The sequence below is a fragment of the Denticeps clupeoides genome, chromosome 10 (assembly GCF_900700375.1).
Source record: "Denticeps clupeoides chromosome 10, fDenClu1.1, whole genome shotgun sequence".
Taxonomy (NCBI): domain Eukaryota; kingdom Metazoa; phylum Chordata; class Actinopteri; order Clupeiformes; family Denticipitidae; genus Denticeps; species Denticeps clupeoides.
Genome location: NC_041716.1, coordinates 10,389,104 through 10,411,524, shown reverse-complemented (window position 1 = coordinate 10,411,524; position 22,421 = coordinate 10,389,104). Strand labels below are relative to the sequence as shown.

At 42.3% G+C, this 22,421-nt stretch overlaps 3 protein-coding genes across 3 annotated transcripts; 2 read left to right on the top strand and 1 right to left on the bottom strand.

The window, feature by feature from the left end:
- Positions 1-1,916: 1,916 nt before the first annotated feature.
- LOC114798330 (F-box only protein 6-like) lies at positions 1,917-5,223 on the bottom strand. Its single transcript, XM_028993957.1, has 6 exons — positions 4,830-5,223; positions 3,828-4,080; positions 3,630-3,744; positions 3,338-3,433; positions 3,115-3,250; positions 1,917-3,017 (listed from the first exon to the last, which is right to left on the bottom strand). The coding sequence occupies exons 1-6, from the start codon at positions 4,938-4,940 to the stop codon at positions 2,877-2,879; spliced, it is 852 nt and encodes a 283-aa protein (XP_028849790.1). The 5' UTR covers positions 4,941-5,223; the 3' UTR covers positions 1,917-2,876.
- A 716-nt stretch (positions 5,224-5,939) lies between these two features.
- LOC114798218 (sodium-dependent lysophosphatidylcholine symporter 1-like) lies at positions 5,940-13,541 on the top strand. The gene is made up of 14 exons (XM_028993725.1): positions 5,940-6,146; positions 6,527-6,646; positions 7,560-7,684; positions 7,938-8,070; positions 8,332-8,410; positions 9,299-9,462; positions 9,827-9,917; positions 10,756-10,877; positions 11,460-11,543; positions 11,646-11,729; positions 11,916-12,028; positions 12,269-12,412; positions 12,565-12,741; positions 13,102-13,541. Exons 1-14 carry the CDS (start codon positions 6,075-6,077, stop codon positions 13,142-13,144), a joined length of 1,551 nt encoding a protein of 516 aa, XP_028849558.1. The 5' UTR covers positions 5,940-6,074; the 3' UTR covers positions 13,145-13,541.
- Positions 13,542-14,454: 913 nt separating this feature from the next.
- On the top strand, positions 14,455-19,281 carry fkbp1ab (FKBP prolyl isomerase 1Ab). Its single transcript, XM_028994854.1, has 5 exons — positions 14,455-14,608; positions 14,783-14,830; positions 16,337-16,449; positions 17,483-17,659; positions 17,768-19,281. Exons 1-4 carry the CDS (start codon positions 14,572-14,574, stop codon positions 17,609-17,611), a joined length of 327 nt encoding a protein of 108 aa, XP_028850687.1. The 5' UTR covers positions 14,455-14,571; the 3' UTR covers positions 17,612-17,659; positions 17,768-19,281.
- The last annotated feature ends 3,140 nt before the right edge of the window (positions 19,282-22,421 follow it).

Sequence of the window (22,421 nt, the reverse complement as noted above, 5' to 3'; positions counted from 1 at the left end):
TTCTCTTTACTGACTCTGTCATGATACATTCATATAGGACAACAACAACATTTATTTCTTACATAGCCTATAATCACGTACAGTATGTCTCAATGGGTCCTAGAGTTGACACCCCCCACACTTGACCGTTCTGCACACAGGGAAAAACCAGTAGTGACCCCACACCCTTCGAATGCAGGGCCTTGGGGGTGGGCACATTGAATGGCAATATCTGTTCATTCAGACTGTTCAGTGAATGGTGCCAGTACCTACTTCTCAATTTTAATAGCATTTGGGTTCTTGGGAGGGGCCAAGCTGACACAGACTGCAGTTTGGTAGAGGGTTATCAGCTCCCTTGTTTTAAATGTATGCACAGCTATCTTCTGTCACAGCCCCCTGGGGCTCCTGTTGCCCCCCCCTCCTGCGGCTCTCCTCTACCCTTTTCTTCATGGGGGCCACAGTCGTTCCTGTGGTGGCCCTCCTGGGTCTCCTGTGACCTCGGAGGTCTCTGTATGTCTGGGGTCTGGGCCACCTACATGTCGACTTCATGTCCTGGGAGGGCAGGACTGTGGTTCCCCACATACACTCCCCACATTTTTAACTAGAAACACACACAGGACTGCACACAGCGGTACACATAAGGGATCACGTACGCACACATCCTGTCTGAACATGTCCTGTACTTTTAGTACTAGGTGCTGTTAAATAACACTTAATATTCATTATTCACTGTGATTATACAGACGTTGGTTGTTCCTGTGTTTTTATTCTGCTTCAAGCAGATCATCTGTGTTCATTATCTATACTTCAAATATCCTTCAAATTACCCATTTCATTTTGACAGATTCAATTAAAATTCTCACCAATCGGACACTTTGGTGTCAGGTTGAATTCATCCATCAGGGCCCTTCTGATTTCCCTGGTTAATAACTGATAATAAGTGAATAGGATAGTAAGCGCAACATGGTACACAGTTTTATCACTTAACAAAGCGCATTTGGGGGAAATCTTGATTCAGCCTTGTGCTGAATTCCGTTTTAGTAAGCTGTTAATGCTAAAACGTGGTGGTCTACCTTGTATCATATACAAATTGGCCGTCATTTCCGGTATTACGGAACCAAAGAACGTCGAAGCGTTTTTCTAGGGGGAATACATTGCTGACGACACCGCCGGGAAGCGCCATTGTGGCACAATAAGGCGTTGGATCAGAAGTGAGAAGGTGGAATTATTTACTTTTTTTTTAGAACTTCGTAAAAGCGTAAAGGAACACGTGTTCGCAGGCTGCTTAGTTACTTACGAAGCCAGAAAGAGTCGCCTCACCGGGACTCTTGGCTCATCTTACTGATTATTTCACCCGCTGCCGTCAGTGAGAGAGGACGAAGTATGTTGTTGTTCGGGGGAGGTTCCGAGTCGGTCGTCTCCGGTATCGCATACAAAAAACAAAAACAACTTGTTCTTTACTTTTCTTGTTCAATCACCATTTTACCTGCACTTTTAACCCACTGCGCCCCTTAAAATGTAAAAATATCACTACAGTTAATTTTACTTATTTATCTGTCGTGAACCCTGGTTTAAATGGGCACCTGCTGTCTCGCTCCAAACGTTATCTGTACAGTGACAATAAAGGAATCTATCTAATCTATCTATCAACCAGAAGACCCAGGTTCAAATCCCACTTACTCCCATTACATCCCTGAGCAAGACACTTAACCCTAAGTCGCTCTGGATAAAGGCGTCTGATAAATGCTGTAAATTTAGTGTAGAGTAGAGGTACACATCTACCATGACATGGAGCGCAAAAGTGAAGTGATGTCGTGCTATGATACTTGCCAATAAAAGAAAGTTATTTTATGTTACCCGTTTATTGTGTGTGTGTGTGTCATCATGCATGAACATTATGGAAATCTGACCACACAGGAAAAAAAAATAGATAGATCTACATAGAAAAAAATAATGTTTATTGTATGCCATCAACACAGATAAAGAAATTGCGCTGTCTCCGACAAATCACACACAAGACAACAGAAGAGATCAATTTTCACACGTTACAATTTAAAACGGGTAGCTGAAGCACAGAGATGGTATACTGCTCCTTCAGGGGGTGTCAATTTGCACAATTACCTATGTACTGTCATTTCAAGCATGCTGCATACACATTAAAAAATGTAACTTCCAAAAAGAGTGTGGACTATTCACACAATTGAAGGGAGTGGAAGCTGCAGCATCACAAGGTTAAAGCCAAAAGAACAACTGTACTTTAATGAACTTTGCATGTAGCATACATGCATGTTGTTGTTCACAGATTTTTAACAGATCAGTGATCAAAATTGTTACAAATCATGTTACAAACATTGTCAAAGTCTTTCCAAATGAACTGCAATAAACGTTTTATTTTATTGACCTGCATGTCTTGTTCTGTCTTTGATGCTGGGGTGCTCGCCACCCTATTAGTGCATTTTTTACTCTCCGTTGAGCATGCAAAGGGAGGGTGGAGAAGCTGGCCACACATGGATAATTTTTATGTCTAATGACTATTTCTAGAATTTTATTGGAATATTGGCGTATGTAACATGTTATTGATTGCAACTGATAAGCTCTCCTTCTAACTGAGTTTAAAATATTCTTTTGTATAATTACATTTAAACACACATTATTGAGTATGTAATAATCCGTGTTAACAGTTGTCTGTTATATATATTATAATCTAACAATAGTGCAGAGATTAAAGTGCTGATGCGTTCAAACATTTCTCATTGTGCTGTAAGGCTTCAGAGGTTAAGGCAACAACATGGAAGGAACATTTGCAGATGCAGACTCAATCTTTGCACATGGAAATATATACACGTCATATTAAACCTTTTAATGGTAGATTTCACACGTTTCTGACTAATATATTATTATGCTTCAGGGCCGATTTCAACACTACTGTTAGTGACTCGGATTCCATACCACCCTTTCCAGAACTGCGTATCTTGTCCTCCATGGATGAACCGAATAAAACGTACACCACGTCCATAATCTTTGAAAACATGCGTTACCTGATGACACAAATCATATTTACGTAAGGCCAATAAAACATTTTTTTTTTTTATTCCATTACTAGAAAAACTGAAGCGCGGTTAGCTGCTAACTCACTTGATGCCACTGTTGGTCATTCCACTGCTCAAAAACGACTTCATCAGGCCGGAAACTTGTCAGCACTTTCTTGTTGCCGTTGAGCAGCTCAACACGTAACTCGTACCGACTACCACAGTCCCAACGAGGAGCATACCTGATCCAACACAAGCGTTTAAAGGGACAGCGTATTTAGCCGCCTAACACCGTCATACCAGAATGATGACAATAGCTACGTTCTCACCAATCCGATACTTTAATGGCCGGTTGAAATGTATCCATGAAAACTGGACTGTACCCCTCTTCTTGAAGATTGATCAACTGACATTTCAAGCACTTCCTGTAAATGACAGGAAGGGGTGGGAAGAAATTTAACATAAAAAGAATCATGTTTCAAAACACAAATACGGAGAATACGGTCTGATGTTCATTAAAACCTAGACCCATCAATGCACAAGCCAAGCAGGACACTTTATATGATTATGTTTTCAGTGTTTTCTGAACGTCTTTTTCTCCACAGACATGGTGCAACTCACCCGTAAGATGTAACGAAGCATTTAGTGACCATCTCATCTGGATGGGGCACAAACATGCCTTCCACTACCCAACAGTCTCCGCCATTCTGTAAAAGCTCCCACTTCTCCAAGTCGCCTGGAAGATAGACAGGAATAGGAACATCTTGTTGGGCCATAAAAACAGCAGAATACCTCATTTATCCTCTGACATTTACATACGTTCGGCTTTGGGATTCCTGATTAAGTTGCGCTTCTTTTTGCAGAGGAAGTAAAACAACCTCCAGTCCTCTGGGACTTTGGCTGGATCGCGGGGTAGAAGGCGTTCCCTTCTACACCTCTCTTTCCACAAGGAGACGCTGTCTGCTATAACCTTCCATTCATGGCACACCAGCCGGCAGACACGCACCACCTTCTCCGCGGGTATGTTGAGGAAAATCTCCTCGAGCACAGCCTCAGGGAGCTCAAGAGAATACTGAGGGGAAGCATGAACGGAAGCATATTAATACATTTAGAATTGCATTCACTGACCTGTATAAATCATGCACGCTTCATCTACACCAAACACACATGTACGGTTCTCTTAGGTTCTAACCGATGATATAGTGCATATATAATAACATAGGTTGGATGTTTGCTGTTCAGTGTTCAATCCAACAAATGCCACATCAGGCTGGATGTCATATCAGACCGACTGAAGGTCTGTTCTTATCCGAGACTCCCTGCGCGCTGCATTGGAAAACATTAACTGGACAGGTTGGCTTGGAAAACTGCTCATAGTCAAGCAAGCTCATCTGAGTAAACCCTCCCAGAACCATTTACATTTACATTTGCAGGACGCCCTTATCCAGAGTGACTTACAATCAGTAGTTACAGGGACAGTCCCCCCCTGGAGCAAGTTAGGGACACAGTGGTAGTAAGTGGGATTTGAACCTGGGTCTTCTTGTTCATAAGCGAGTGTGTTACCCACTAGGCTACTACCACCCACAGAACCCAACTTCAAATCGCTTTAGATTTTTTTGTTGTTCTAGTTGTTCTTCTATTTAAGATGGCGTGGGAAGTAGAAAAGGGCCAAATAAAGCCAAAGTCACCAGGCGGCCGTGTGAAGACATTTGGCGACACTGATGGATAAAAGGCGGAGCCGCCGAGGGCAGCGTGGACTTGACGTTCGAGTCGAATGCGTGAACGGGCCGGACCGAAGCGCGTCACCCGACGGCTACTTACACCCAGGCTGAGCTCTGCGAGGCTGTGGGACTGGCCCATCCTGGCCTTCTTGTCGCGGGGCGCCGCGGGACCACGCTGCAGCACGGCGCGCTTCCTTCCTCGCCCGAGCATCTGCGCCGCGGAGAGGAGACCCCGAGAACGAAGGTGGCGTCGGGCTCCTTCCTGGTGACGTCACACGTCGCCTGCTTCCTGCGCGCTCGGGCTCCCGTTCATTCGTGCGTCATGCAAACAATGCTGCTTTATCTATTAGCCTCCTAAGCAAATAAAATGTCATGTAAAAAAAAAGTGTATATATAATCATCACATCACAGAACGCTGCAATAAATCGGATTAGTTGCGCAGGGATCGTCAAAACTGGCCAAGTTTTTGAACACGCCCTTCTTCCGTCATCTGGTCGTTTTCGCGCTTTGTCGCCCTCTACCGTAACTTTGCACCATGTACATGTACATTTATAATCAGGGCAAGTGGAGCAAAGCACCGTCCCCACACGCTGCTCCCTGGCCGCCTTTCATGGCTGCCACTGCTCACCAAGGGTGATGGGTTAAAAAAATCACTTCACTTTCACTTCACTTTCAGATCACCTGTCCATCCCTTGTTGGTTTGACTATCAATATTCTTAAGGTGTGACCAGCGGCGGTTGCCATTGAGGCCTTGTTCATGCGTACAAATATGAAATCTGAAGGATTTGTCCCCCCAACTGTTAACAATTGCTGCAGCAGTCAAGGGCATCCCATGTTCTCTTATCATTTAATTTTATTTCCTAATTTCTAGCTCTTGCTTTTTTGTTCACAAGGAATTCACAGTGTGAAAGGCAACAGTGAGCTTGCAAAGGCTCACAAATATCCAAGTGGTTTTTTTTTTACACAAAGAATGTAGGCAAGGTCTCTCTAGCTGTCATTTCATGTTTGTGTCGCTTATATCTGCCTCCCTTTTTGACACACACCGCTTGTCCGATGGAAATAGAATGTTATGTACTTGTTCTGATACATTTAACTTTTTTGTGAACCTTTCGAACGGCTTGATGTAGTTATTGCTGTGCACGTTGGCCTTTTATTCTGGAACAAACAACACGACACCACACAGCACCGTGCGTTTTTATGATACATTAAATACGATTCTAATGAATCATCTGCACCGCCGTTGCCGTCTCCGGGAGCCGAAGTTTGCCGAGGACACGAATCGGAATTTAGGCCCCGCCCACCCGGCTCGGGTCCGACTTCGGCCGTCGGCGGAGCGCGCACAGCGATGGAGTTCGCGGCGGGGAGCGGCGCGTCCCACGAACACGCCGTCAACTCGGAGGATGGCCGAGCGGCGCAGGTAGCTCCACGCGTTACCTCACTTTTAGCGGAGAAAGGAGCCGAATTCGGTTTTTAACATGGGTCAGGAGAGAATTGGGGAAACTTTAATCGATACCTTTTCATTGCAAATGAATGGCAGCATAACAACAGACACAATAGAGTGGGATGGGATTCAGGGGCGCAAAAATCAGACGTGCAACATTAAGAACACTGTGTGTGATGGTCCATGTTATCCAGTGCAAAGATGACGCGATGATCCTGACCTTGAATACTGATTTGAAAGTTGGACATGGCCAATGTAATAAATTGGTTTGGTGCTGTAGAAATCTGTCTTTGTCTGTCTACAGACGACTTTAAAGAGAGTCGTGAAGTCGATGAAGCTGTTTCCATCTTTTGCAGAAATCTCCCGGCATCCCTTTATCCAGGAAACTGTGTTATGCAGTTGGAGGCATGCCTTATCAGATGACCGGGAATGCTAAAGGCTTCTTCATACAGATATTTTTGCTGGATGTAGTGCAGGTGGGTGATTGCTTACAGGCTGACATTGTTCGTTATGACACTGAAAGGCCGATTACATTTACATTTATATTAACATTTACGGCATTTATCAGACGACCTTATCCAGAGCGACTTACAATCAGTAGTTACAGGGACAGTCCCCCCCTGGAGCAGCTCAGGGTTAAGTGTCTTGCTCAGGGACACAATGGTAGTAAGTGGGATTTGAACCTGGGTCTTCTGGTTCATAGGCGAGTGTGTTACCCACTAGCCTACTACCACCCTCATTCTGGTTGAATATGGAACAAAAATGCCTGTTACAAATAATGTGTTTTTTTTTTAACTGAACTTACATAACGTTTGCCATCACAGTTTCAACAGCATCCTTTTGCTTAATGTCTTCCTGGATTTTGACCTGAGTTTTTTTCACCAACGCATCATGGCTTTATGCTGCTTTATTTTAAACTTTCCACTTTCCACTAAATAATCAGGATTAAATAGGGCTAAAAAGTCAGAATAGATACTTCTCAGTTATTGCCCAATAGCATTTTTAATGAACATGTTTCCAGTAGAACTCCACACCTTCCCTGTTTTACATGTATGTCAGAATTGGGAAAAGGCTCTGCGTCACATTCAGGAAACTATAAACTCCAGCATTTATGAACTGTATCTCTGGAAAACCACATAAGTTCCCATGTAGTTATTTCCCTGTTATAATAGAAGTATTTTTAACTCATTCGTTCTTCCTTTTTTAAGACAACATAGACATACATATGATAGATATCGCTAATTACATTTTATCTACTATGTGATCAAAAAAGGAAATCTTAATTTTTTTAATATTAATGGACTCTCCATAATTTAACAGTCTTTTTGATGTGAGAGAGACGTTTGTCACTGTTGTCTATGATGACCATTACAAATGTGTGCGTTCCAGATGAGCCCCATCTATGTGTCTTTAGTTCTCTTCTTGGGTCGGGCATGGGACGCTATCTCCGATCCCTTAGTGGGTCTAGCGGTCAGTAAGACTGGTCGCACATTCCTTGGCAAGCTAATTCCTTGGTGAGTGTGTTTAAATATGCTTCCATTTTACCTTTACTATTAGTAGGCTTTTGTTTGAACTGAAACACTGCCCAGGGTTGTTTTTTGTCAGCTTTGTCATGAATGCCCATGAGGCATTGCATGTTGTTGGGCACTGTTGGGCAAAATTGTGCTGTGGGCTGATGCAAAACTTTCAGAGGGCCTATTTTCATAATCCAATAATCATGCTTTCTCCTGCTCATGGCATTCACATATTTCCCCTTTTTTATTTCAGGATCGTGTTTACCACACCATTTGGGGTTGTCTCATACACCATGATGTGGTACACACCCAAGGACACCATGTCCGACTCCTTTAGTTTCTGTTGGTATTTTGCATGGTATTGCCTTTTTGACACCTTCATGAGTGTAAGTGTGTTCCCTACTGTGTTGTGCTTAAATGTGCCACAAATATTTGGCCTTATAGCTGTGGTTTACCTGGCTTTTTGTGTCCTCCTGTGCAAAAACTTAAAAATCTTAAAACCAGATCAGCCATGTTCATATCCGTGGTCTTCACCACTATGTTACCATAGTAACAGCTTGCTTTTCCATCGGTATGGTGGCATTGTTCAGTATCCTCGCTCTCACCTTTGCAGTATCACCTTGGTAACTGGTGTACTACTCCCACAGTGCTACCATGTTCCCTATTCCTCGTTAAACATGTTCCTGGGTGGAGACCAGAGAGACAGAGATTCCGCCACAGGCTACAGTAAGAGCCAGGTCCTTAATTCTAACATCAGGGCAGTGGTCTGTATGTGCTTTTCATATGTGTTCCAGTTCCCAGGAAAACTATTTTCTACACTGTAAAAAATTTTTTAGTAATCTGTCATGCCTAATATTTTAGCATTGACGAAATGTACATGGTCCAGGTTACACCAGGTTTGACTGTGCTACATCAGTGCTTGCATATTTTTATGCATGTACACTGATATGTTTTCTGAGTTAACTTTTGAGTTAATCCCATGTGTAAAATTCCACATTTTACACATAATTGCATTTGCTGTTGCCAACAATACTGTTTAGTCAGAAATAGTGAAGAAGTCAAACCCACATTGAGTGGTGCACCAGGTACTAGTCTGAAGAAGGCCAGGTTTATTGCTTAATTGCTTCAGTGCAACTGTTTTCAGCTTTTAACATGACAGACTTGAGTGCATCATTCCAGTGGAACTATCCATTGATGATAATGGGCCTTGAGAAGTTAATACATATATTCCATTGGGCCATTTCCAGCTACCAGTCGTTTATTGCATTAACAATGTCTGTACATTATTTTTGATTGATGTAGAGACGGTGTAGAAACAAAGATTATCACTAGGGGAAATATCGATACAGCAATATATTGTGATATTTTGCGTGGTGATATTGTATCGATACAGGTACATCAAATATTGATATTTTTGTATACAAATTTAGTTCAAAATTCAGTTCTGAGTTATGAAGTTTTGGCTGAATTATTAATCTAATGTGAGCCACACAGATTGTACACAATGTAATATGTACAGTATTACTATATATCATGATATAAGCGTCTTGTGATACATATCGTATCGTGAGATCCTTGCCAACACTCACCCCTACTTATCACCATCTTTTACAGGAATGGGAACAGAAATGTTTGCAACTTTGGCTGGAGCCATTATTCAGGGACAGATAGTGGGGCCGTACCACGCCAAGAATGCAGAGGCTTGCAGCAGTCTGAATGACAGCAGGATTATTGGTCAAAACTATTCATCCACCCTCACTGACACCCTTCAAAACACAGTGAGCTCTCTGGAACTTCAGACAATCATTTTGCTCTATCTGGCGGTTTGTCTCAACCTCTCACACCTTCTCAGCTGTTCTGCAAATATGTCAGAAGGCCTCAGAAGAAGCAGTTAGTGTTCTCTTAACTCTTATAACTTAGTTTGCAGTGGTCAGCCACCCCTGCTACACAATCTTTAAATAGAGGAAGTTGAGAGATTAATATCATGCTTATTTACATGCTGTATGCATGTCTTATGTGCCATTTTTCAGTAAACAAAATGTACTCTTAAAGCCATGATTCAAATTTGCTGTGATGCAAAGTTTGTCACATGTTGCATGCATGTTAATATCATAATGTCTGTCCAATTTATTTTGGTCCTAGAGAAGCGCTTATGTGACTTCTGCTGCTGTGCTAGGGGCCATGTACTTCATGTGCTGCCTTGTGCTGTTCTTTGGGGTGAAGGAACAGCCCGGTGAGTTGAAGTTATTAATTAATGACATTAATGACACTGACTGTATGTATGTTGTTGTCCTGCTTCAGAATAACTTTGGGTCCAATCATTTGCCTACCTGACTGTATTGACAGTATTGAAATCTCTACCTCTATTTGTAGAAATGCAGTCCCAAACTTTCAAGAAACGTCAGCCATGCTTCACTGTTGCATGCAGACACGCATTATTGTGCTGCTCTCCAGGTCTTTGGTGAACAAATTGCCTTGTGCTACAGCCATATATTTCAGTATTTTGCCTCTTCAGTGCACATGAGGCAGTGGTTGGCTTAGCAGGTAAAGAAAGGCTGCGGGTTCAAAGGTGGCGCGTTCAAATCCTCAACATTCCCCTTCTCTTTGTGCTTTTTCAAAAGAGCCCAGTCCCAGATACCTTGCCTTGTTGTATGTTGTAAGCCTCCCACAGTAAATGACTGTTTCAGCGTACATGTGAAATTGATATGCATTATAACCTGTGCCAGCTATAAATGATAAGTCATTCGTCATGAATATAACCCTACAAAATCTCTGCATTTGTATAGGAAATTATGCTGGTTTGATGGCAAAGAGTAGTAACACCAAATAAGAATGTTATTTGTTTGCTCACCTTGAATTTTGTAGGTTGATTAACATGTATTATTTAGTTTATTGAAGTATTTTTTTTCTCTCCTGCCTAAAATTACACCTCACATTGCAGTAAAACAGCCTTGTACAAAATAGGAAGTATAATTTCAACTAGACACAACACAGGTCCAGGTTTCTCAATATTGGACAGTTGGTATTTCAGTATTTCACCGATTTTCTTTTGTCTGGCAACCCCACTGCAGCCCCTCTGAGTAAATTGGACCGCATCAATGTTCCTTATCTGGCCGCTATGAAGATGGTGTGGAAACACACTCCCTATGTGTGGCTGGTGTTTGGCTTCCTGTTCTGCTCACTTGCATTCCAGGTATGTATGTGTGTGTTTGTGTACTATTTTCAACTATCCTCCTTAAACAGGAAGTTGTGGACTGCATTGTTGTAGATTGTTATCCTGCTGCTGTAAAAGAAAGGTATTTTATTCTTCATTCAGGGTGTGTCTGTGAGTCTAGCTGGCAGGAAACTTGTAAAAGTGAAAGTGATTGTGAAACACAGCAGCACTGCACGAGACGCACACAACAAAATGTGTCCTCACCCTTGGTGAGCAGTGGGTGGCCATGAAAGGCGCCCGGGGATTGGCTAGGCCAACCACTGCCTTGTATGGCTAAGGTCATTAAATACAACAACGACAGTAAAGCGTGAAGGATAGGATTGGTTTGGTAATAATAAGTGACAGTTGATTAGATTTGCTCATCAAACGGTGGTAGTAAGTGGGATTTGAACGTGTGAAGCATCTTGTCAAATGGGGAGGTCCATACCACTTCCTTGATAAGAAATGTAGCAAATGCTGTATGTCCTGTGGTTGTGTCTGTGCATCACAACTGATTTCCCGCTAGATTAGCAGTGGTGCGTGTGTGTTTTTTTGTGGTTCTTTCTATTTTTCGTGATGCAGATGGCCCAGGGGAACTTTGCCCTGTTCTGCACTCATGTGGCTGGACTGGGCCCCTACTTTCAGTACCTAGTCATCATCCTACTGGTCAGTGTTTTTCTGTATGCTGTTCTATTCAAATGGCGCATTCATCCCATTTTCAGCATTGTATTTCCATATTCCTTTGTTACATCTTTTCAAAACTCACAGGCCTCTGCTACAGTATTTATTCCTGCATGGCAGACATTGCTTGTGAAAGTAGGCAAGAAAACCACTATATTCATTGGACTTTCTGTGAGTATCTACAAAGTCATTCGTCATCTGTCTTGTGTTGCCTTGTAATTCCTGCAGGAGACTGGGGTAGCAAAAATGTATCAAGCAAAATTTCATTTGCAAGCATGGCCTTGCTGCATTTCAATTTTGCTTCAGTTTGTGATGTTTGTTGTTGCAGGTAAGTTGTCTCTTATTTTCCCTTTTCAGGCCTACATTCCAACAATGGTGATTATAGCTTCAGTGAAGAGCAGTCTCACTATGTTCATCCTGATGTCTGTGTCAGCTGGTGGAAGCCTTGGTGCGATTTACCTGTTGCCCTGGTGAGGTTATGTTGTTCGAGGATAAATCCCTTGTCTCTATATGTCTGGCTAATCTCTGTCTGAACAATAATTTTTTGGTTAAAAAAAATGCAGGGAGAATTATGCCACTTGGTTTTAATGCTGGAGTTTGCACTATAAAATAAAATAATATAAAAATAAAATCTAAAATAAAATATGTCTAAATACAAAATATGATTAAATTATGCATATTTATTAGCTGAAATTCTCTGATTTGAATAGGTCAATGCTCCCAGATGTGGTGGATGACTTCAAAGTGAAAAACCCTTCATGTTCAGACCTCGAACCAATGTTCTACTCCTCCTATGTCTTCTTCAACAAGTTTGGGGGAGGCCTTGCTTTAGGAATCTCCACATTGGCGCTGTAGTAAGGGCCTACCCTGAATTTTCCAATTTCCAAATAATCTCATTCAAAACCATAATTTGATGCAGCCTGATGCAAATAAAAATGAACCTGAAACATGTTTCAGCCCTATTTACTTTGCAAAACCAGCGGTAACTAACCTGTACATTTTAAAGCTTTGCAGGATACAAGCCAGGCGCCTGCAGACACAATTTGGCTGTTATTACCACACTGAAGACCTTATTTGCACCATTACCCATCTGCCTGGTAATAGTGGGAATGGGGCTTTTCTACTTCTACCCCATCAATGAGAAACAGCGGCAGAAGATCAAGATTGACCTTGAGCGAGCAGTGTGAGTTTTTAACACCAACGGGTCACACGCCTTTGAATGCAGACAGACAAAATTGATTAAAAATCAATGTTATGACCAACCTTTTCAACAAGTAGAGCATTTCTGGTCTTCTCATATAGCTGATACAGCAAAATGTTCCAAATCATTAGAAACACTGCAGGTATTGAAAAAGAAATGAGCACAGCTCTGGTAGAAGAGTAGGTGAGTTTCTGGAGTGCAGTATATATCTATGCAGCCATACCTTATCTGTACAGTCTGAGGTCGCAGTTAACATGTTCTACTCAAAGAGGCTGCTGAAAAGAAATGCTGCGGGGCTTTCTTTGTTTTTACTCACTGTTTAATTGCAGTTTTCCTTTACAGAAAAGAGAATGGTGGTGCAGAGAATGAAGTAGCACCCGTCTAGAGGAGCATTCCAGGCTTCATCCACCCATCATATACCTTGCCTTTTACCACTCTATCTTGTTTTTTATTAGGAATTATAAATGTTTTGTGATGCAACATGTCAGTGTTAATTATGTTCTGTGTTATATAATATGATTTATAGTTTCATCATTTCTAAATATACATTGTTCTTCTAACTTAAGTACATAATTTCTTTCTCAGGTTATCTTTATTTACACTTCATGATATTTAATGCATGTAAGACATAAACGTTCAGAAGTATGTTTTGTTTTTCTTTATTTCTTGTATTTCTTGTCCTCTACTGCTTTTTCTTATGATTCTTCTCTGAATATTCCCGGAAATGAGGGCAATAATGGACATTTAAAAAAAATAAAAACAAAACAAAAATAAAATCTAAAGGAGCCAAGGTTTGAGAGAAAGGGTCTCTCGCTGTGCTCATTTTTGCTTTTTTCCCCCCTTACATCACTGTGCTGTAGTTCGGAATGTATGAATTGTGAGATTGATTGCGCCACCTAGAGGTTACAGAATGTAGTAAAGTGTGAGACAGCTGTGTTCAAACCAAAAAGGCCAAAAGTTTGGACACACCTTCTCATTCAATGTGTTTTCTTTATTTTCATGACCATTTACGTTGGTAGATTCTCACTGAAGGCATCAAAACTATGAACTTAACAAAATTGAGATGGTTTGGGGTGAGTTGGACCGCAGAGTGAAGGCAAAGGGGTCAACAAGTGCTAAACACCTCTGGGAACTCCTTCAAGACTGTTCAAAACCATTTCAGGTGACGACCTCTTGAAGCTTATCGAGAGAATGCCAAGAGTGTGCAAAGCAGCAATCAGAGTAAAGGGCAGCTATTTTGAAGAAACTAGAATATAAAACATGTTTTCAGTTATTTCACCTTTTTTTGTTAAGTACATAACTCTACATGTGTTCATTCATAGTTTTGATGCCTTCAGTGAGAATCTACCAACGTAAATGGTCATGAAAATAAAGAAAACACATTGAATGAGAAGGTGTGTCCAAACTCTTGGCCTATGCTGTACAGTGTCCATTTAAAATCTTGGCCAGCATTCATCTCCCAGCGCCCCACATCACTGCAGGGTAACACAGTGTCGAGGTACCGGAAGCTTCAAATGTTCACGAAGACGAAATTATCCGGCGGGACCGGGGGAGAAAATAACAAGATATCCTGAACAAATTGCACACCCACACACGACTGGACGCTCGTCCTTCGTCACCCTGACTCCTACGGCGCTCTTCCCGCATGCGTCGCCCCCCAGTCCCCCCAACTTCCGGCGTCCGCCGCTCCACGCCGTGACGTCACGGCCACGTGATCGTCGGCGCAGCACAGAGGCGGCTGGGAGCAGCCGCGAAGAACACAGATCGCTGGAGGGTCCCGCATTAGGAAGGAGGCAGCGACCGTCGAGCAAAATGGGTGTCGAGATTGAGACCATAACCCCTGGCGATGGTAAGAATCCAATATATATTATATACATTTTTTTTTGGAAAATGTGCGTGGGTTTAATTTAAACTGCTCTTTTGGTCTACGTTTGATGGTTCATAATCCACAAGGCTTCCATTTACGCCGCTCTCTTTCCTGCTTTCCCCCCACTGCGCCTTTTTTTTTTTTTTTTTTTCCCAGGAAGAACTTTTCCCAAAAAAGGGCAGACCTGCGTGGTGCACTATGTCGGTGAGTGTTCCGCCCCGCGCCTCGCTCGGTCCGCCCCGGCTCCCGTCGCGTTTTCCTTCATTATTTTCTCCGGGCAGCATCTCGGCCGCCCCGGGTCGCGAGTTGGGCCGAGTTCTGCCGTTCGGCGCGGCCGGGCGCCCGAACGCCGCTTCCGGATCCCAGCTGAAGCAGCTGGCGGAGGCGTCGGCAGGTGTGCGACTAATTTATCTTATATTTTTTTAAAAAATCATTAAAAAAAAAATCCCAAAACGTAATAATCCGCGCAGCCGATCAGCACAACAACAAAGGGAAACGCGCCTGCGGGCTCGGCGAGAACATCCCCGTCTTGTGGCTCTTCTCTGCAGCCTTCGCTCGCCAATATTTTATTATTTTTTTGTATTAAATGTCGCCTGTTTTGTAACGAGGCCTTTCGTTGATGCCGCCAGACTCCATGTCGTCGCCATCTTCGAATTAAACGTAGCGGTGGTTAAACCCGCTTCGGGTTTAATTACGTCGGTCCTCCAGATCATTTTATTGCCACCACGGCCGATGGAAATAGTCCGCGGCCCCTTCAGGTGTGTGTGCAAAACACGTTTTTTGGAATATCAATATATATTCAGCCGTGTGTCTTCATATTCTGAATACATTACGTAGATGTGTGCGTTTTTGTGAAGGTTTTTTTTTTTTATTATTATTATTATTTTTTTAAACGCCTGCTCTCGGCAATGGATGCAGACTTCGAGGCCAGACAGACAAGACGGCTGGGTTTTTAAAACCCTGTCTGATTTCCTGCCTTTGTTGGAGCTTGTTGGGCGGATTATCGGTGTCTGTGGTGTTGTTGTCGTCCCTTTTGCTAAAGCGGGTTTGGTGCCCCCCCCCCCCTACCCCCCAAAAAACGCGTTCACTCCATTTTTTTTCATTCTAATTTTTATTTGGCACTTAAACAATGTCATTCCCATACCCACGTCCCCCATGGAGTTACATTTTTTAAAATGTGAGAGTGCGGTTATACAACGAGTCTGGGAGTCTCTTGCATGCTAATTATTTCGTGCAGCATCCTGCCCCACATCCATTTCGCGCTAATGGCGTTTTAAATGGCTTTTGTCGTTCTGGGAAGATCTCTGTTCGCCCTGGCAGCACCCCCACCCGCCATAATATCCGCCTGAGCGCCGTGAGGGTTGCATTCCTCTTCATGCGGGTCCCCATGTAACGATCAGGGATTTTTCTTATCATGGTTCAATATCTGACAGTTTATTTTATTTTTGTGTGTGTTAGAATTGCTTCTTGTCCACACGCGTATTTAAAAATGCAGTTATGTATGCACTTAGTCATCCATGTCCCCGATGTGTTGCATAACCACGATGCTGCGGCACGCAGCACCATCGGTCCGGTTTTCATCTGGTTCCTTGCGTGACTATTAAAGAACCCGTCTTCCTGGCCGGTCTCGTGCCTCGTCAGGTTCATGTCCGTGTGTAATTATGCATGATCTGTGGTTTTAAAATTTATTCATTTTTTTTCTTTTCTCAGGCTCTCTCACGGACGGGCGCAAGTTCGATTCTTCCCGCGACCGTGACAAGCCCTTCAAGTTCAAGATTGGTAAACAGGAAGTGATCCGTGGTTGGGAGGAGGGAGTAGTACAGGTAACTGTACTATTTGTTTCTATCAAGCACTAAAGGACAATTGCACTTTACTGTGTGCTGGTTTGGATTGTGTCAGCCTGGTTGACTGCATACTAACCAAAATTGGTTTATCAGTCAAAAAATACAAATCTGGATCTTGCAAGTGTTTCTCGAGCCACACGTTGCAATATGCGTTACGTAAAACGACACCGTGTTTTACAGAAAAACAGGCACACACTATACAATTAGGATGTTAATTATACATCTCATTCACAAGCAATGGTTATTAGTAGCAAACATTAAAACTTGAATTTCTGGAATATGTACGATGTCCATTTGTTGAGACAATGGGCGTCTCTTCCTGTGTTTGTCCTTGTGACACACTTTCCTCTCATTGTATGTTAATTAGCTGGCAGGCCTGCGTACCTACAGTAAAAAAAAAAAAAGGACTTTTTTTTTTTTTTTTAATCAAACGCATGCAAACATATCCTTAGGTAACTCGCAATCTAAAAAAAAAAAAAATAAACACACACACAATCTTACTATTTTTGTCAAAATTCAAAGCTTAAATATATTTCAGCCACAACTGATTCATATAAAGGGAATTGAGTGTCATTGTGGTCCCTTTTTCAATAGCGTTGTATTGCTTGTCATTTTTCCTTTTTATTGTAATATAATGTTAGTGTGGCCATACTATGCACCCAAGTACCATGGCATGCACTGAACAACCTTGGTCTTATTAAAATGTAGATATGGCGACGCATTAAAGTTTGTCTGATTAGCTTCTTCAGAATATTGGGTATGTCATGCAGTTTCATAATTTATTTCATTATGATGTCCAGTGCCATTGAACATAATTTGACGTTAAGTTTGAGTGTGGTGAAGCTTCCTGTGTTGTGAAGTGGGATGCATGATTTTCTTTCATAACTTGTATAGTATTGTGCACATTTTGTGTAGTTCATTGTGATTGTTGCTGTTTATGCTCATCATACCTGTACGTAATTTATTATTATTTTAAGATTCATATTCTAAACCTTTTTGTTTATCTCTCTAGATGAGTGTTGGTCAGCGGGCAAAACTAACCTGCTCGCCTGACTATGCCTATGGTAACAAGGGTCACCCAGGGATCATCCCACCTAATGCCACCCTCATCTTTGATGTGGAGCTCCTTGGTTTGGAGTGAAGTTGTCTACTCTGCATCATTATCTCCTTTTCTTGTTTTGTTTTTTTTGTAAGTACCTACTTGATGGCTTGTTGTGTGTCGCAAGTACAGTTTTGTCGACCATGTGACATGATTAAATGCTGAAGCCTAACATGTTTTTCTTGTCCCACCTTGTAGTTTGCCTCCTGTCTTTGAGAACATGAGGAGAAGCTAGGAGAGTCTGCACTTGATTGTATGAGTTTTTCCAGTCATGTTCCTCCACATCAGTCACTGTTTTGTATAGATGCGTCCCTCCACACCCCTGACATCCCAGTGACTTATTCCTTCCGCCTCTTTCCTTAACTCAATGGGCCATAACATTACAAACCTCATACTCTTACACTTCAGTACTTTAAATTGTTTTGCTGTTATAGTTTGTGCATGATGAAGCTTAACTACAAAATACCAATGAACCATTTAGCAACAATAGCATTTATATCATGTTTTTCTTGCTTATGTTCATTCTTGTTTCCTCTCATTTCTGACGTGATCATCCAAGTATCAGTTCAGCCTGATTGAATGAAAAGCACATGCTGGTATTTGAATCACCTCCTATTAGGAGGACTGAACAAACACAGAGAGAGAGAGTGTAGGATTTTGAGATCTATTATATACTGATAGCTTATGGAATTATCGCAAAGCTTTATCATGGACTGCGTTTACGGGAATTGGTTTAAAGTGGTTCTTTACTATTATCCCTGTCCCATGTTTTATTCTTGATTTAGAACAGTAGTGAATCCTAGTATTGCTAACCCTAGTGCCTCTTTAGATACGCAACCCAATTGCAACTGAGTTTTAAAGGCTTTTGCAAGGTTGGCCTGAAAAGTCATCGCAAGTCTGTATTTGAGCTGGTTTCTTTTAAGTAGCTTTGTCCTGCATGGCCAACTACTGGTTGCAGTCAATTGAAAGAGCATTTTTGAAAATCCTACTGATGTAATTTTATTGTACGTTTTTCTTTTTTTTTTTTTCTTCCTTTAGCCTTTCAGATGATCTTTGCAGATTAATTTAACTTGAGAAGGAACCTGCATGTTATCCATAGAATTGCTTGTATTTGTATGACATTTTAAGTTTCTGGTTAGCTTTATCCTTTTTCCAGGTGAAAACGTAATTTTTCCCACAAAGCCATGTGTTTGCTGATTCATGCAGAGTGTATGAGCACTGCTTTATTTCTTGTCCCTTAAATAGCCTGAGCAGAAATTACCAATGGGTTAAAGGAATCTTAAATGTCATCCCAGGGTTTATTTAACATTGCCATTTTTTTTTCCAAATGCCAACTTTCTAACAGAATCACTGTACTATAGCTACATTGTTTTTCTTTCATTTTCTGGATTTCTGTTTAAACTGACAATAGTGTTTTGATATGGACCACACCTTCAAAACAAGCCCTGTATTAAGTAAGATCCTTGTGCACAGGGGCAGCAGTGCTTAACTTTTATTGAAAGTTAACTGACAACACGGTCTTTGGAAGGTGCTGCCGTTTGCTGCTGATGAATTTCAAGCTATTGTTGGTATGCGGCTTAAATAGTCCCGTAATGCACTGTTTGTCCAGTAGTGCACTGTGTGTGTGCGCCGAATAACTAAGTACAGGTGAAACCAATGAGGAAATCAAAATGTGCCATTGCAATAAAGTGCTTTCTACCTGCTTTGGGAAACTGTCTCGCTCTTCAATTTGTTCTCACACTGGTTTTATTTTACAAACCTCTCTGTGTACATTGCCTATAAAAAGTAGCCACTCCCCCTTTTTTTTTTTTTACCTCTTGTTTACATTACAACTTTATTTTATGCGATTGATCTGTATAAAACAGTCTTATATTGGCGACGTGACAGACATGCCCTCATCCTGCCCCTAAAATGTTCTGGTGCAAAATCAGTGACTGGAGTATTGGTCCTTAGGACGCTACATAGAGCTGGCCTTTATGGCCATAGTAAAAGCTCATTACTCAGTCCATGTCTTGAGTTTGCAAAAGGCGTGTGGGCGACTCCCCAAATGTATGGAGGAAGGTGCTCTGGTAAATTTGAACATGCTATGTTGGACGCACACCCAACACAACCCATCACCCCAAGAACGCCGTGAGACATGGTGGCAGCCTCATGGTATGGGCATGTTTTTCAGCAGCATGGGCTGGGAAATTATTAAGTGAAGTGATTGTCACATGTGATACACAGCAGCACAACACACGATGCACACAGTGAAATTTGTCCTCTGCATTTAACCCTGAGTGAGAAGTAGGCAGCCATGACAAGCGCCCGGGGAGCAGTGTGTGGGGACGGTGCTTTGTTCAGTGGCACCTTGGCGGATCGGGATTCGAACCTTCTGATTACAGGGCCGCTTCCTTAACCGCTAGGCCACCACTGCCCCAAGTCAAGGGGAAATGGGCTTCTAAATTCAGGGATGTTCTTAAGCAAAAACATGTGTCTGTCTGTGATTTGAGACTGGAACAGAAGTCTTTCCAACAGGACAAAGACCAACACGGTCTTTAGAAGGTGCCTTTTGCTGATTTTCAATTTCAAACTGTTGTTGGTATTCGGCTTAAATAGTCCTGTAATGCACCGTGTGTTTGCAGGATAACCATTCCGAGTAAAGGGGGCAGTGGTGGCCTAGCGGTTAAGGAAGCGGCCCCGTTATCAGAAGGTTGCCGGTTCGAATCCCGATCCGCCAAGTTGCCACTGAGCAAAGCACCGTCCCCACACACTGCTCCCCGGGCGCCTGTCATGGCTGCCCACTGCTCACTCAGGGTGATGGGTTAAATGCAGAGGACACATTTCACTGTGTGCATCGTGTGCTGTGCTCCTGTGTATCACATGTGACAATCACTTCACTTAAAAGGGGAAATGGATGGTGCAAAATACAGAGATGTTCTTGAGAAAAACCTGTGTGAGTGTGTCTGATTTGAGGCTGGGACGGAGGTCCTTCCAGCAGCAAACTGACCTGAAGCATACTGCTGAAGCAACACTCCAGTGGTTTAAGGGGAGAATGGCCGAGTCCAAACCATCCAATACCAGGGAGGGTATACAGTGGGTAGCAAAAGTATTTGGCCTCCTTAAACTTTTCCACATTTTGTCAAATTTCAGCCGTAAACAGGAATCGATTTTATAGGAATTCCACATGAAAGACCAATACAAAGTGGTGTACACTTGAGAAGCGGAACGAAAAGGATACATGGTTCCAAACATTTTTTTACAAATAAATAATTGAAAAGTGGAGTGCTTGTATTTATTCAGCCCCCTAAGTCAATACTTTGTAGAACCACCTTTTGCTGCAATCACAGCCGCCAGTCTTTTAGAGTATTGCCCAAAAAACAGCTCCAGCTCAGTCAGATTAGATGGACAGCATTTGTGAACAGCAGTTTTCAGGTCCTGCCACAGATTCTAGATTGGATTTAGATCTGGACTTTGACTGGGCCATTCTAACACAAATTCAAATTTTATTTGCTCCATCCATGTTCCCATCAACTCTGACCAGCTTCCCTGTCCCTGCTGAAGAGAAGCACCCCCAGAGCATGATGCTGCCACTACCATATTTGACATTGGGGATGGTGTGTTCAGAGTGATGTGCGGTGTTAGTTTTCCGCCACACATAGCGCTTTGCATTTTGGCCAAAAAGTTCCATTTTGGTCTCATCTGACCAGAGCACCATGTTTGCTGTGTCCATCACATGACTTGTGGCAAACTGCAAAAGGGACTTCTTATGGTTTTCTTTTAACAGTGACTCTTCTTGCCACTCTTCCATAAAGGCCAACTTTGTGCGGTGCACGACTAATAGTTGTCCTATGGACAGATTCCCCCACCTGAGCTGTAGATCTCTGCAGCTCATTCAGAGTCACCATGGGCCTCTTGGCTGCATTTCTGATCAGCGCTGTCCGTGTACACAACAGTTTTGTGGTTATATATACAGTACAGGCCAAAGGTTTGGACACACCTTCTTATTCAATGTTTTTTCTTTATTTTCATGACAATTTACGTTGGTAGATTCTCACTGAAGGCAAAAGTACGAATGAACACATGTGGAGTTATTTACTTTACAAAAAGTGGAGACCTGGTCTCCACAGTCACCGGACCTGAACCCAATCGAGATGGTTTGGGGCGAGCTGGAGAGTGAAGGAAAAGGGGCCAACAAGTGCTAAACACCTCTGGGAACTCCTTCAAGACTGTTGGAGAACAATTTCAGGTGACGACCTCTTGAAGCTCATCGAGAGAATGCCAAGAGTGTTCAAAGCAGTAATCAGAACAAAGAAACTAGAATATAAAACATGTTTTCAGTGATTTCACCTTTTTCTGTTTAGTACATAACTCCACATGTGTTCATTCATAGTTTTGATGCCTTCAGTGAGAATCTACCAATGTAAATGGTACTGTATAAAAATGTTTTCATTGTTCATTGAGAAGAGACACTGACAATTAAGGTTTTGGCTGATCAGATGTAAACAAATGGCATCCCAACCTTAATCATCTGTTTCATTTCTACGTCTAAGCTTTGAGGATTGGCCAGAAGAGGCATCCTGTGTATAATAATTGTGAGAAAGATGACAACTACTGCAGAACGTCATGTGTAAAGAAGGCCTGTGCCAATTCAGCATCCAGGCGACACTTTCGGCCGTGGATTCAGGAGCTCATCATCACGCGAAACTGTGAACGATGTCATTAACAACGACTTGCACAACTAAAACGTGTTTATAGATGTTGAGCTTTAAACCCGCGAGTCACGTGTTGGGCGGGCGCAACTTTCTCACGAAAACGAAACTCACGAACACGGCAAAAAAAATCCGTAATATTATTTTATATTAGTATATAT

Bases quoted from the DNA above. Each gene is read 5' to 3' on its own strand.
- LOC114798330 (XM_028993957.1), bottom strand. From the start codon at position 4,940: ATGCTCGGGCGAGGAAGGAAGCGCGCCGTGCTGCAGCGTGGTCCCGCG. The intron at 4,081-4,829 runs GTAAGTAGCCGT...GCTTCCCCTCAG, and splicing joins TCGCAGAGCTCAGCCTGGGT to TATTCTCTTGAGCTCCCTGA. The intron at 3,434-3,629 runs GTGAGTTGCACC...TGTCATTTACAG, and splicing joins TGCTTCGTTACATCTTACGG to GAAGTGCTTGAAATGTCAGT.
- LOC114798218 (XM_028993725.1), top strand. From the start codon at position 6,075: ATGGAGTTCGCGGCGGGGAGCGGCGCGTCCCACGAACACGCCGTCAAC. The intron at 9,463-9,826 runs GTGAGCTCTCTG...TTTTGGTCCTAG, and splicing joins CTGACACCCTTCAAAACACA to AGAAGCGCTTATGTGACTTC. The intron at 12,742-13,101 runs GTGAGTTTTTAA...TTTCCTTTACAG, and splicing joins ATTGACCTTGAGCGAGCAGT to AAAAGAGAATGGTGGTGCAG.
- fkbp1ab (XM_028994854.1), top strand. From the start codon at position 14,572: ATGGGTGTCGAGATTGAGACCATAACCCCTGGCGATG. The intron at 14,831-16,336 runs GTGAGTGTTCCG...TTCTTTTCTCAG, and splicing joins CTGCGTGGTGCACTATGTCG to GCTCTCTCACGGACGGGCGC. The intron at 16,450-17,482 runs GTAACTGTACTA...TTATCTCTCTAG, and splicing joins GGGAGGAGGGAGTAGTACAG to ATGAGTGTTGGTCAGCGGGC.